Source organism: Podarcis gaigeae (genome assembly GCF_964106915.1).
Source record: "Podarcis gaigeae genome assembly, chromosome: 2".
In the NCBI taxonomy this organism is placed as follows: domain Eukaryota; kingdom Metazoa; phylum Chordata; class Lepidosauria; order Squamata; family Lacertidae; genus Podarcis; species Podarcis gaigeae.
In genome coordinates this window covers 36,644,397-36,658,958 of record NC_139679.1, presented here as the reverse complement: position 1 = coordinate 36,658,958, position 14,562 = coordinate 36,644,397, and the positions used below count along the sequence as shown (strand labels likewise).

The 14,562-nt window shown below is 44.3% G+C and overlaps 1 protein-coding gene across 13 annotated transcripts in view; it reads left to right on the top strand.

The window, feature by feature from the left end:
• FBF1 (Fas binding factor 1) overlaps window positions 1–10,766 on the top strand; it is a 30,941-nt gene extending 20,175 nt beyond the window's left edge. For all 13 annotated transcript variants that reach the window (XM_083725634.1, XM_083725631.1, XM_083725628.1 and 10 more), the window contains 12 exons: window positions 8–108; window positions 1,602–1,808; window positions 2,387–2,494; window positions 3,778–3,917; window positions 4,341–4,459; window positions 6,483–6,605; window positions 7,117–7,302; window positions 7,781–7,957; window positions 8,695–8,832; window positions 9,754–9,892; window positions 10,040–10,161; window positions 10,504–10,766. In XM_083725634.1, coding sequence (XP_083581760.1) covers window positions 8–108; window positions 1,602–1,808; window positions 2,387–2,494; window positions 3,778–3,917; window positions 4,341–4,459; window positions 6,483–6,605; window positions 7,117–7,302; window positions 7,781–7,957; window positions 8,695–8,832; window positions 9,754–9,892; window positions 10,040–10,161; window positions 10,504–10,587 — 1,644 coding nt within the window. In that variant the 3' untranslated portion in view covers window positions 10,588–10,766. The remainder of the gene's footprint in view (window positions 1–7; window positions 109–1,601; window positions 1,809–2,386; window positions 2,495–3,777; window positions 3,918–4,340; window positions 4,460–6,482; window positions 6,606–7,116; window positions 7,303–7,780; window positions 7,958–8,694; window positions 8,833–9,753; window positions 9,893–10,039; window positions 10,162–10,503) is intronic.
• Window positions 10,767–14,562: the final 3,796 nt, after the last annotated feature.

Sequence of the window (14,562 nt, the reverse complement as noted above, 5' to 3'; positions counted from 1 at the left end):
CATTTAGGTCAGGCGGCTGGAGCTGGAGAAGAATCAGCAAAAACTGCTGCTGGAAAGTTTACAGCAGCGCCATCAAGAAGACTTGGAGCTCATCGAGAATGCTCACAGGTACTGGCAGCTGTTGCTGGTGCTCAGTGGCACGAGTAGAAGAGCAGAAAGCAGGAAGACTAACAGTAGGTGGCGCTAGAACCAATGGCAGGGGGAGAGAGCGGCACCATTACTGTCTGTAAGCAAAATGGCAAGAGGGTGGTGGTTGGCTGAGAGCAGACTGATGTTGGGTGTGGCAGCGCTCCATTTGCCTTAATGGACCAACTTCCACTGGGCATTGGTTGTTCTAAATGCACAAACTCATCCTAGAGCACCTGCCCCAAGGATCCATATGAAACAGGAACTACAGAAACTTACTCATAGGCACATCTTCCCACAGGGACTTTCACGGGTACTTATTCCTACGAATACTAAGAGCATTTTCTTCTTCTTGCCTCTTTCCAAAGGATAAGGCCCCCTGTGAAGTGTGTTACCATCCCTTCCCTGAGCGCACATGCAGTATGAGCAGTATATATCTTCCTTGCCAGTCACAGCCTGTTTGAGCAAGAGAGCTAGAGGAGTTTGCTACAATCACAGTTCTACCACCGGAACTATTGCTTTGACACATCTTCATCTAACCTCCCCACAAACGAATCAGGATGAATGCTCATTGAATAGCCAAAGCTGTGGAATCTCTCTGCAAACAAATCAGGATGGGTGCTCAATAAATAAGTTGTGTTGGAAGCTCCCATTGTTTCAAAGCTACCAAAAAAGCATACAGTGGTACCTCGGGTTACAAACACCTCAGGTTACAAACACTTCGGGTTACAAACTCCGCTAACCTGGAAGTAGTACCTCGGGTTAAGAACTTTGCCCCAGAATGAGAACAGAAATTGTGCGCTGGCAGCAATGGAAGACCCCATTAGCTGAAGTGGTACCTCAGGTTAAGAATGGTTTCAGGTTAAGAACAGACCTCCTGAACGAATTAAGTTCGTAATCAATGGTACCACTGTATCATAAAAGGTTAAAAACATACAGTATAAGAAACAGGTAACAGCAAATAAAAACCACTTTTAGAAGATGAGGTTATTGGTGCTACAGTGTAATGTATATGGAAAATGAGAGAGAGATGCTGATATGAGAAGCTCAGTTTTCAAACCTAGACAGCTATACAGGCAAATAAGTCGTAAGCCAGTCACTAGACCCCCTAAAGCAGTTAATTAATTACAGACGGACAGGCAGACATCATTTTATTTCTGTGCCACCTTTCCCTAGTTAAAAACCATGCTCAAGGCAGCTTCCAACAAGAAAAGAATTACATAATTACAAATATAACAATAATAGTCATAAACAATAACACACATCAAAAAGTACACAACCAAATTAACAATTTCCACATTAAATCATAAGATAGAAAAACTAAAGATACAACAACAAAAGATCAATAACAGCGACAACCCCTCCTCCCTTGAAATACTAGTGAGTGAACAATTACACAAGAATATCCTACATCGCTTTTTTCAACCCCAACACGCTTGGGAACCCGTGTGGTGGTGTTTTCCCTCCTGACATAGGAACCGTGTAAAGGTGATTGAGGACTCGTACCACCAGCGTGAGGAGCGCCTCCGGCAAGAGAATCAAGAGCTGGCAGGGCGATACATATCTTGCTGCCAGAATGCAGAGGAGGCCAAATCAGAGTTGCTGGCCCAACACCAGCGCCGGCTGACAGAGCTAGAGCAGGAGAAGGCCAAGGATATTGACCGGCTACGGGAGCTTCAGCGGTATGTGGTGAGGGAGGTTCAAAGGGACTTGGGTGGCTTTCCAAAGCCCAAGTCAGACAGTCTATCCTGTTGCTTTTCCTTTGACAAATGCTCAAACTTCAGTCCTTCCAGTGTGATGAGAGCCAGTGTGGTGTAGTGGTTAAAAGCAGTAGTCTCGTAATCTGGGGAACTGGGTTCGCGTCTCCGCTCCTCCACATGCAGCTGCTGGGTGACCTTGGGCTAGTCACGCTTCTCTGAAGTCTCTCAGCCTTACCTCACAGAGTGTTTGTTGTGGGGGAGGAAGGGAAAAGGAGATTGTTAGCCGCTTTGAGACTCCTGAAGGGGAGTGAAAGGCGGGATATCAAATCCAAACTCCTCTTCTTCTTCCAACATTTGGCCACACTTTCTGTGTGACCTGAAAGCTGGTCTTATTTGTGGAAAGATCTTTATATCTTTAGAGAGAGAGAGAGAGAAAGCACAATTTAGATTGGTGTAAACTCTGAAGTGAGATTCGTCCCAAGAACCTGTTTGTTTTATTCCATTTTCCTAGCAATCATGTATCTAGTGTCTTTTTCCCCTCCCCCTTTGGGGACACCCAGGATGTCTATTCTGGAAATGCGCAAAGACCACGAAGAGCAACTGCAACGTCTGAAACAGCTGAAGGCTCAGGAGATCGACGCAGTGACCAGCGCCACCTCTTACACCAGGTAACACCTGCTGCCCACCTGCGAACTCAAGCAATTGGAAAGAAAGAGAAGCCAGTGCTAGGAAACAAGGAACATAGATGGAGAATTGTCTGTAGTGCTCAAAGGGTGTCTAGTCTTTCAGCAGCAGTAACTAAAAGGGGGTACTTGAATGCAGGTAGTCAGAAACAGAGTTGCGGACATACAGGAATTCTCATATACACGTGACGATTGAGAGCCTCTCTTTACAAGGAAGGATACCTGCTTCAGTCTGGTACACAAATACAGGTGTTCAGGGTTAGTGGGAGAATATGATCAATGTCTGCAGAAGGTGTGGGTGTCCTCTGCTCTCCTACTGGCCAGTGGCCCATCGGGAGTGGTTCTGCTTCGCAGATGAGCACTGCATTAGCATCAGCCACAGGGAGTGGTGATGGAGGCTTCCTTCCTTCCTTTGCCAAGATCAGCCTTCCCCAACTTGGTGCCTTTCAGTATTGCCGGACTCCCAAGCCGCATTTGCTCCCAGCCAGCATTGCCCAATGGTCAGGAATGATGGATGCTGAAGTCCAACAGCATCTAGTGGGCACCAGGTTGAGGGAGGCTGGCCTAGGTGAACTGTAGGCTGCTTTGCTCTTGCAGCACTACTGGGGAAGTGAAACGGGTCAGGAGAAGTCTGAGGGGTTTTGCAAAGAATGGGACAGGGAAGGAACCCTCCACAGGTTGAAACGGGATAAGATGTGAGAGATTCAATGGGTATGTTTGGGGATGCTGCTACCTAAGGAGAAAAGGGTGGTTCAGGAGGAGTTACACTTTTCTGAGGCTATTTCCAGTGACAAGGTGGCTTAACAATGCTGTTGTGGGAGAAACGGGGGTTCAGGTGGAGGTGGAGGTTAGAGGCTACACACCCCAAACACACACAAGTTCTGAGCAAGACCTGAGAATTTTGAGGGACTGGCGCAAGGCTCTTAAACTGATAAATCTGGGGGGGGGGGACTAGTTTTGTTATTGTTAAATTGCTTCAGGAACTTTCATGGAAAGGAAAGTGGTATTCATAAATGAATGAATAAATAAAATGCTGGTCAGAAATGCAGCCTGCGTATCCTGGGCAAAAAAGGGCCAATACTCCTCTGCTCTAAATTTGCACCCTTTATGGCCAAGTAGCCAAAACGTGTCTAGCCCACCTCCAGTAGAAGCAACATCTAAGCCTCACTACTGCATAAGAAGCTTTCTGGCTCATGTTCTTTGTACCTATGGGAAACAAAAGGATGCAAAGTACTGGGCAACTTGGCGCTCACGTTGCTTTTTTCCAGGTCTTTGAATGGTGTCATCAGTCAGATGGAGAAGTTCTCCAGCAACCTGAATGACCTTGCTAACAAAGTGGAGGCCACTCACCACACCACATCCCAAGGACTTGAGATTGGGTCTCGCCAACGGGATGAACAACTCAGGGGTACGTGGCTTCCCAACACTAGGGACCTAAATGCCACTTCCACAGGACTTCCTCTTTCACTGGGGCACTTCTAATTTGGGAATTAGAGATTTTGAATCAGCTTCAGCAGATTCTCCTGTAGGGCCATGAAACTAGCGTAGAATCAGCGCAGAAGGATTTCCGGAACATTCCCTTTAGTGTCTTAGAAAGGCAAATAAAATGTGATGGAGGCTGTTGTCTGGGGGTGCCTCATCTTCCACTTCATTTGTGTGAGGTAAAATTACAAATTTCTTGGAAATTGGTAGGGATAAGCTGGTTAGCACCAGTTATGCAGTCTAAAACTGTTGGCACCAGCGGGGAGGGTTGATTTGAACAAAGAGATAGGCCCCTATACTATTGGAGCCTTGCAAAGTGTCGGTAATTCTTTCTTCCTCCCTTCTGAAGTTCTGGAAGACCGTCTGATCCGACAGCAGAGAGACATGGAAGAAGAACGCAGCCGGCTCCAAGAAGTCATCTCTAAGATGGAGGCCAGGCTGAATGAGCAGACTCGCCTTCTGGAGCAGGTGAGCTATTGCTGGAATGGCAGCCATTTATTGTAGCAAGAATGTGACTTCTGGGATTCGCAACTTTAAAGGGTAACCTGTTTTTCCTCCCCAGCTCCTCCTCAAATAACATGCTTGTTTTAAGGTGGCTTAAGTTATCCACTGGATTCCTGAGCCCTTTTCAACTACATTTATTTACTAGTGTTGTGGAAACGAAGTGGTCCACCAGATAAATGTCACCTCACAGCCTCGCTCAGGCTGCTACCACTTACAGGGTGAGGCGTGCAGTAGAGTGCACAGAAGGGGCAAGTGAATATCAGATTTGGTAAGCAGAATTTTACTGAGGGAATCCACAACTTCCATTAACACCAATTTCTTAAGATCGTAACTGAACAAAAAATGGTAAAGAGTGGACATATTTCTTGATTTAGAATGACATGTTGAGATCCGAGCAAGGGTTCTGATCCAGTTTGCTATTTATGAAAACGCTCCTGTTAAACTAATTCAGAATAAAATACCCGTATTAGCATAGAATTAGGAAAAGGTTTCACAAATGTGCATTGAAAGAGTGGAGGAAATTATTTTGCTCACTGTCATTATATTAGCAAAGGGGATTTTGAAATTTGTTATTTATCATGGTTAATTGAATGACATGTCTCTAAAGCAGGGATGGGATGGAGAACTTGTGATCTTTCAGGTGCTGAACACCTACCATCTCCAGCTCTGGACAGTGGTCCGGGCTGATGGGAGTTCAACAACATCTGGAGGGCCACAGGTTCCCTGTTGCCAGTTTGAAACTTTGAGAATGGTTCTAAGCCATGTTTATTCTTCCGGAACTGTTCAGAGGGGCTTGCCCCCCCCCCATGAGTTAACAGAAGAAAATAAGAAAAAGCACATTGTTCACTGATCAGTGGTTAAGAATTGCCCCAGTTCCATGGCATACTCCTCCACTGTCTTCCAAGACAGGTGAATGCCAATAACAACTTGTCTGCGTACATTAGTTTTCTTACTATGTGAAGGGTTGCTGTGTGGTGTGGCATTGCATCAGGTTGATGACACAGCTGTGACTAGAATGACTTTCAGTTGAGCAACACCCACTATTTGCCCTTGCTTGCCTCCTTGCCTCCTGTCCTCAGCTTGTCATGAGAGCTTGTCCTTCTGCTGCTCCACTGAGCCCCGATTTCTTCTTAAAGTAGCCACTGCCGCCACCCCATTGCCCTAGGATTGTATCCAACTAAACTCTACTCAAAGTAGATCCACTGAAATTAACAAACCTAAGTTAGTAATGCCAACTTCATTGGGTTTATTCTGAGTAGGGCTAGCATTGGTTACAACCCTTAGATGTAGGACTCTTTCTGTAATTACCCACATAAAGGTAAAGGTAAAGGACCCCTGGACGGTTAAGTCCACTCAAAAGTGACTCTAGGGTTGCGGCGCTCATCTTGCTTTCAGGCCAAGGGAGCCGGCGTTTGTCCACAGACAGTTTTCTGGGTCATGTGGCCAGCATGACTAAACTGCTTCTGACACAATGGAACATCGTGACGGAAACCAGAGCTCACGGAAACACCATTTACCTTTCCGCTGCAGCGGTACCTATTTACTTGCACTGGTGTGCTTTGGAACTGCTAGGTTGGCAGGAGCTGGGGCAGAGCAACAGGAGCTCACTCCATCACGGGGATTCAAACCGCCGACCTTCTGATCGGCAAGCCCAAGAGGCTCAGCGGTACCCTTTGCACACAGACAAAATAGAGCTCAGTCCTGAAGCATAAATATTCCTTTAATTAGCAGACAAGCAATAGATCTTGTAATTCTACTACCCTGCCTTGGTGTGTCTGCCTTAGCTTGTCTAGCAACCGTTCTGTTACAAGTATATTGTTGTCCACTCTGACCTGCTAACCAACTGAGTCCGTCCCTCTCTCAGCTTTCCATTCCCACATGGTCAGTCAGCCTCCCCCTTGGCATGCTGACACACCCAACTGCATTGCTTTCTTGCCTTCCCTGGAATGCGCCTTCCCTGAGCAGATCTTGTGTCTTTCTACCTTAGGAACGCTGGAGGGTGACAGCAGAACAATCCAAAGCATCGTCTTTGCAACACTCGCTAGAGGAGCAGAGGAGGATCATGACCCAGCAGCTGAGCATGGAGAAAGAAGAGCTAGAGAGGGCAAAGGTTAGAAGGGCCCTTGGTGGTTTTGTTCATTCGGGGTTTTTTTTTAGCAAAATGATGTTGCCAACACACTGCAAAGTGTGGACAGATCCGGTTGTAAATATGGAGCAGTCTATACCAACCTGGAAGGTGGGAAGGGAATTTCTATACACCTCTTGCATTTCCTGCTGCTCTTGTTTCTACATAGAGGTTCCTCCGTGACAACAAAGAGAATTTTAAAGTGTTGGGTTTCTCCCCCTGCCTAGGCAACTGACTATAAGTTGAAGACACACAGAAATTTGTTGTGAGCTCGGTTTTCCGAACCAGGAAGTGTGGGGTATAAATAATAATAAAAAATTAATTCATTTATTATATTATATTATATATTTATTATTAATTTATTTAATTTTTAAATTTTATTTTGACCTTTAAAAATGCCATTTTGGTGTACGAGGCCTCTCGTTGGATTTGATGTCGTTTTGAGGCTTTCAAGAAGTACGCATTACTTCCCTGTGTTTCTCTTCGTTGCTCCCAGAATGCTTTGCTTGACGAGCAGAAGGCCGTCATGCAGAAATGTGCCACGGAGCGCCATAAGCTTGCTGCAGAGTGGTCTGAGCTCCACACCCAACAGAGGCTGAGCAAAGAACGCACAGAGAGGGAGGTGGACCGGGCTCTGCAGATTGACTCTCAGAGAGAAGGGGCTATCATGAGCCTGGCAAAGGTAAAAAGGAGCTAAAGGAGAGCTTGCTCAGTTCTGGAGCTTTCTTTCAAGGCTGCAGCCTAGGGCCTAAATGATATGAAGTGAAAATAAGAGGTGGGAGAATCTGAGTGGATATTTAGGTCAGGGCTTGTGAAGCATTGCTCTTCAGAATGCAATAACAATAAGGTATGTGTGAGGAACCTGCGGCCCTTGAGATGTTGTTGGACTTCAACTCCCCTCAGCCCAACCAGCATGGTCACAGTAATATATTATTTCTACTTTGTCTTTCTACCATTATGTGTACACATGAAGAATTAAATAATACAGTGTAGGCATGGAAATAGAAGATGCAGTAATTAAATTAACTAGAGGATCTTTTCCCGAATAGCCATTGCCTGCTGCCCAAGTGGGAACTGAACTAGGTCATTATAAGGGGCTGCCTTATATCCCATTCACAGTAATACAAGATAGCAAATCTGACAGGCTCTTTTTTTATTAGGAACGCGCAGACCTGCAAATCAAAGCCAGTGAGCTGAGATCGAGGGAGGAGCAGCTGGCGAGAGATCGGGAGATTCTGGAGCAAGAGAAGCAGGAGCTGAGGCTGGAAAAGGAAAGGGTCAATGCAGCAGCTTTGCATGTCAAGCAGAGGACTGAAGAAATCCATAGCATGAGCAAAGTAAGAAAGCCTCATTTCCCCCTTTACACATCTAGCTGTGCTAGGAAAGCAGAAGAAGGAGGAAACTGAGTCAGAGCAGAATGTAGGAGCCATTTTGGCTTCTGATGGTCTGGTTTCTAGTCCTAGGTGTAACATCAGAATGTGATATTTTGTTCTTTCAGTCGTGGAGATGCTGAAACACACTACATTGTTCTTGGGTTGAATTCAACAAACCCACTGCATGAATAGAACAACATGTGCAATGGAACTTCTCCATTCTATCTTTCCACTGTCTGCCCCCAAACTCCCCCAGACCTGCCCTGCAGGGTTGAGAGATTTTGGTGGGGAGTGGGGGGATGCAAAGGGCATATGGGAGAAGAGGGAGGGAAAGTTCAATTGCACAATCACAAGTCATTCTTCTTATGCAATTACTTCATTGGAGTCAACCCTTTGTGCCAGTTTCAACTAAGTTGTTGCTCTAGCAGAAGCCAGCACAATGAGTTCCATTTGCAAAGTGGGACTTCCTCCCCCAGCACAACCTCTGTCTCCTCTGAGATCTGTCCAGGAGGGTTTGGAGAACCCCCGGAGCAGTAGGAGGAGAGGAAATTATTTTGCGGCGTCACCTTCTCCTTGGAAAATAGAATTAAGATCTCACTGCTTGTTGCTCAAGACAGATTTTGTTGTGGTAAGCACACAGTAACACCGAATGTGTAGTAAGAAATTGGGTCCTGATGATTCTTTCTCCTCACACTGCACAGCTATCCTCTGAGAAATACGAAGAGGGGGAAAGAGCCCTCATGGAGGCAAGGAAGGTGGAGTCGGAGCATCAGGCCAGGCTGCGGCTTGTGCAGCATCAGATGGAGCGACTCAGGGAGCAGGAGGAACTGCTGCACCAGGTGATTTCTCTGAAGCTTTTAAACTATTTTGTTGCCTGTGTGCCAACACCTTTGTCAGTCTCGGCATTATTATTAGTAATAATAATTCATAATAATATTTATTAGACTTATTAGTTTAGGACAGCTGTCCTGAACAAAAGATAGAAATATAGTGGTTCCTCAGGTTAAGAACTTAATTCGTTCTGGAAGTCCGTTCTTAACCTGAAACTGTTCTTAACCTGAGGTACCACTTTAACTATGGAGCCTCCCACTGCCACCGCGCGATTTCTGTTCTCATCCTGAGGTAAAGTTCTTAACCCAAGGTACTATTTCTGGGTTAGCAGAGTCTGTAACCTGAGGTACCACTGTACCACTTTTTTTTAAATCCCACCCTGCCTGTGCAGTGGGGACTCTTCTCCTCATACACCCCTCAGGTCTGTTCTGGGGCAGCTTTCAGGTGGCTGCCCAGAGAGAGGAAGTTCTGCAGAACATGGTGCAAGAGACAACGACACACAGGAGGCTTTTTTCTTTGATGGTAGCTCCTGTGTTCTAGAATGTTCTCCTCTCTCTCCTGTGAGGTGTATCTGCTGCTCATGCTGTCTAGTTTTGTAGGCAGCTCAAGGCACACCTCTTTGCTCAGGCTTATGAAGGGTTGATGTGAAATGATCCACTTCCTCCATGATTTCTTACCGATTTGCTGCTGCTTTTATCACGTTTTGTTTTTGCTTGTAACTTTACACAATGTAACCCACCTTTGGGTGAAGGGGCAATAATAAATCCCATTCAATCAAATGAATAAACTTAGGAGGCACATTGCAAGTTAAAAAACCTCATTCTGTGCACAGGGCACCTGCTCAACATGGGTTTGTTGCCCTGTACCACAGAGCCTCCCACCAGAACGTTTCTAATTCTCTTTTTCATTCTCACACCGGACTCTGTCAGGAGCACCTCAGCCTGTCTCAGCAAAGGAGGCAGCTTGAACAACTGCGGATGGGACTTCCAAGCAATCCATTGGTGTTCCAGACCACATCCCAGATGCCATTGTCAGGAGCTCAGGCCAATGCAATCTCCAGGACACACTGTAAGTAGCTACGCAGCCGCTACCAACCCCTTCAGGAGTGTTTTTGGGAGGAATCCTAAGGATAAACCTTGGAGATGTTTGGGACATGATCTGTGAGGGCCTTTGTGTGGAGGCTCGTTACTCTAGCTAAGTTTATTTCCTTCGCAGATTTCTCTCTTCCTCTTACTGATCTACCTAAAGCCAACCCCGGAACCTCTCAGGGCCAATCCAGTTCAGGACCAGCAGATCTCTATGCTAAACTGGTGCTGCATAAGATTTCAGCTGATCGGGTAAAAATTAATTCTCTAGCTCTTCTGTAGACTGGGAACATTACCTCTTCCCTGGGCTTGTTGTTTCTGTCCTGATGCTGTTTATACAACTTTCATATTACATATTTATACATAGCTCAGTTTCAGTTCTAACCATTGCATGCTTATTTAAAGAAGAGCTCTGCTAGCTCACAAGACAGATGGATTTATTATTATTATTTAACAATATTCATATACTACTTGGTTGTAATAAAACCTCTAAGTGGTTTACCCACTAAAGTAAGTTGGTGAATGGGAAGGTAGCATAATGAGTCTGTGACACCCACAGATCCTGTTAGTTTGACTTTTCTTTTTTTTAAACAGGATCATGATTTCTTAGAGGAAGAACAGTTCTTCTTAGAAACCTTGAAGAAAACCTCCTACAATGCTCCATCGCAGTCAGCATGAGAATGGAAGAGTCCTGAAGCGATTGATGGTTTCTCCTAATAAAGATGGATCTTTATCATTTTGATATATATTTTTTTAATGCTTCCGGAGGGCAGTGGTAAATGTAAACATGTAAATGCCAAAGCTAACCTTAACAGATACAAAATTTGTAAAATAAAACTTTTTAAAGTTTCCTGTAACTCCCTGCTTTTGTGAAAAACATAGGAGTTTTTTGGGCTGAAGCTTTTTGGTTTTAGGTGCCGTTGGAGCTTGGTCCATTTGGGTAGCAAGGTGCTCCTGGCCATACCCTGTCTCTCCACCCTATTGCCCAGTATGTTTCCGAGCACAATTCAAAGTGTTGGTGCTGACCTTTAAAGCCCTAAACGGCCTTGGTCCAGGATATCTGAAGGAGCGTCTCCACCCCCATGGTTCTACCCAGACACTGAGGTCCAGCATCGAGGGCCTTCTGGCGGTTCCCTCACTGTGAGAAGCCAAGTTACAGGGAACCAGGCAGAGGGTCTTCTCGGTAGTGGTGCCTGCCCTGTGGAACGCCCTCCCACCAGATGTCAAAGAGAACAACAACTACCAGACTTTTAGAAGACTTCTGAAGGCAGCCCTGTCTAGGGAAGCTTTTAATGTTTGATGCATTACTGTATTTTAATATTTTGTTGGAAGTCGCCCAGAGTGGCTGGGGAAGCCCAGCCAGATGGGTGGGGTATAAATAAATTTATTATTATTATTATTATTATTATTATTATTATTATTATTATTATTATTGCATTCCTTTTGTGGGGGCACTTCCCATCCCCTGTGAGTCAAAAGAGGTCAACAGAAGACTCTCCAGATTATATACTTGCTAAGCATTCATCCTGATTTGCTTGCACAAAGTTTCTGTGGAGGTTAGATTATATTCTATCTTTATTGAGCATTCATTCTGATTCATTTACAGGGCAATTACACAGCAGTAAGCATTTGTCTAGCATTCATCCTGATTTCCTTGTCGGATGTTTACACAACTTCCCATTAGTCATTTGTTCTTTGTTATGATTTATTAAATTTGTATACATCCCTTCAGATCCGTAGATCTCAGGGTGGTTCACAACATAAAATTACAATATAAAAAACAGAAAATGCATAATAAAAATAAGAACAAAAACAAACCAATAAGCCTCCTTTCCACAACACATTTAAAAGGACATCGAACGTCAATAAGCCAAAGGCCTGGTTAAAGAGGAACATTTTTGCCTAAAGGTATACAGTATAATAAAGGCGCCAGGTGAACTTCCCTGGGGAGAGCAATCCACAAATGGGGGGCCACTTCAGGAAAGGCCTGTTCTTGTGTTGTCACCCACTGGACCTCACATGGAGGCGGCACACAAAGAAGGGTCTTGGAGGATGATTTCAGGGTCTGGATAGGTTCATATGGAGAGAGGCAGTCCTTGAGGTATTGTAGTCCTGAGTCGTTCAGTTTGTTCTTTCCACACTTCCCAATGCATTTCCCCATCGCTTTCTATGCCACAAAAAGGCCTTTCAAGAAAAGTGCATTTGTTGCACTAGGGCACCAGGGCATAACTGCCAACTATTTCCTTTTTTTAAGGGAAATTCCCTTATTCCGAATAGGATTCCTTGCAAGAAAAGGGAAAAGTTGACAGCTATGCACCAGAGTCCATTAATTCACTTTAAATAAGCAAATCTAAAATTCTGGTATGATATTGAATCTGTGCAAGAAAGTGACAGATATACTAACTTCTGCTGTTACTCATCTTTCATCAGGGTTGGAGATCCTGTGATCTTCCAGATGTTGCTGGACTGGTCATAGCCGATGGGAGTTGTAGTCTAGCAAGATATGGAGGCCACCATGTTGGCTATTCTTGATTTAAACTAAGCAATGCTAACTTTCACTTCTGATTAAGTGAATTATCAGGAGCAAAGGGGGAAGTGGCAGTGAAAAGTACTGTTAGCTTCTAATGGCTAGCTTTTCTGCTGTTGGTGACAGTAATTGTGCGGTTACAGTGAACAATTGTGAAAATCTGATTTAAACCACCAAGCTTCAGCTAGTCAAATTAACCACCAATCTATTAGGCTGTAAAAATTGAGTGACTTCAACTAACAAACAAAAAGCTATTTTAATAGAAAGGCAGAAAGAGATTTCATTCCTCTTCCCCATAATCTCCAGTGACTTACTTCCATTTTCATTATTTCTCTGTAGCAGCCATCTGTTCTCAGCAATTGGCACATTCCATTAAGGCCAGAAAGCTTAATAAAAATCTGTAGCCACAGGAAAAACAAACTGCTTAGTGGAATAATATATTTTAGCAAGAGGAGGCAGAAGGTGTTTAATCTCCACATGTCACTTTTTTTTGGTCAGCGTTTCCATCAAGGACAAATGCTGCTTATTTGAACTGTAATGGGTGCTTTAAAAAAACCCCCAAACAGATAAAAACAGAACTGGGCATTTAGTTGATCAGACAGTATAGAAAAGGGTTTAGCTGTGCTAACCTAAACCTAGAATAATGGGAACTTGTGGCAGAAGAAAAATCTCACCATTCCTTAGATGAAATCACTGAATTAGAATCAGGAAGAGGTAGTGAGGGGGTAATGTGGCAGGGTTTTGTTTTTTTTAAAAAAGGTAATTTTATCTCTGTGATCTTCATTCCTGTTACGTAGCTGTAAAAGACACAAAGAGGACTGCCATCTGAAGAGGGGACACTTTAACAAAAGCTACCCAAAATAAAAGAATTCCTTCCAGTAGCTGCTACTGGAAGGAATTCTTTTATTTTGTTTCGACTACGGCACACCAACACAGCTACCTACCTGTAAACAAAAGCTATTCAAGTTCACAACACTCAATCCATCATGGCTTTATTATAACCTAGCTTCAAAGATAATTGGACAGCAGTAAAGCTGGGAAGAAATAATAATTGCTTATGACTATATTATCCTGATCTCATCTGATCTTGCAAGTAGTACAGGATCAGGCCTGATTAGTACTTGAATGGGAGTACATGTGGCAGTACCAAATGCTGGACTACTGCCTTCTTTCACTGTTATGGGCCATCCATTGTGAAGTAACCAATACTGCATTGGACTTTCTACCTGAGACCCTAGTCCTCCCTGACTACAAAAATCATCTCGAAACTGGCCCCAATATTCTTGATAATTCTGCTCACAAACAGAAGCACTTCAGGATTGCAAGGGGAATTATTTCATAAACTCCTCTGCAAAGTTGTGCAAAAATAAAAATAAAAATGGGGGAAACAGCAGCCATTTCTGTAGGATTGCTTCCTTTTGCAATGCTTTGCTACACTGACTGGTGTAGTATAGTATCCAGCATGAAGCTCAACTGTCTGCCCAAAGGCAACTGCAAAACAGTGCTCAAAATATTAATCATGGCAGGAGAACCCAGATCATACCTGCCTACAGTGTGGCCCAAGTATGGAATTCATAGGAAAAGGAAGGAAGCAGCTGGGTAGGAGCCAGGCTGAAATGGGGTGCCGAGAGCAGAAGCAATTTAAAAAATAAAAAAACAAAAGAAGAAGAAACCTGCAATGAAATCTGAGACAAAAACAGAAGAAGGTTACCTGAAAACAAAAGAGGGAAAAAATAAAATAACAAAAGCCTACAGCACCCGGTATTCCCAGGCGGTCTCCCATCCAAGTACTAACCAGGCCTGACCCTGCTTAGCTTCCGAGATCAGACGAGATCGGGCGTGTTCAGGGTAGTATGGCCGTAGACGCTAGCACTCTCTGCTGCCGCTCCTTTAAAGCAGGAACCGAGAGAAAGCGCGCCCCATACCCGTACATGGCAAACCTTGAAATACCTCGCTTTCCACAAAATAACCATAAGCACAAGTGATGGCAGCAAAGTAAAGTAAAGTAAATAAAATAAAAATAAAAAACCCCTGGACTGCATCACAAGGAGCATGAATAGGGCTTTGTTTCTTTGAGAGCTAATAGGCAGGCATTCTCGAAGACAACCGGTCCTGCGTGACGTCAT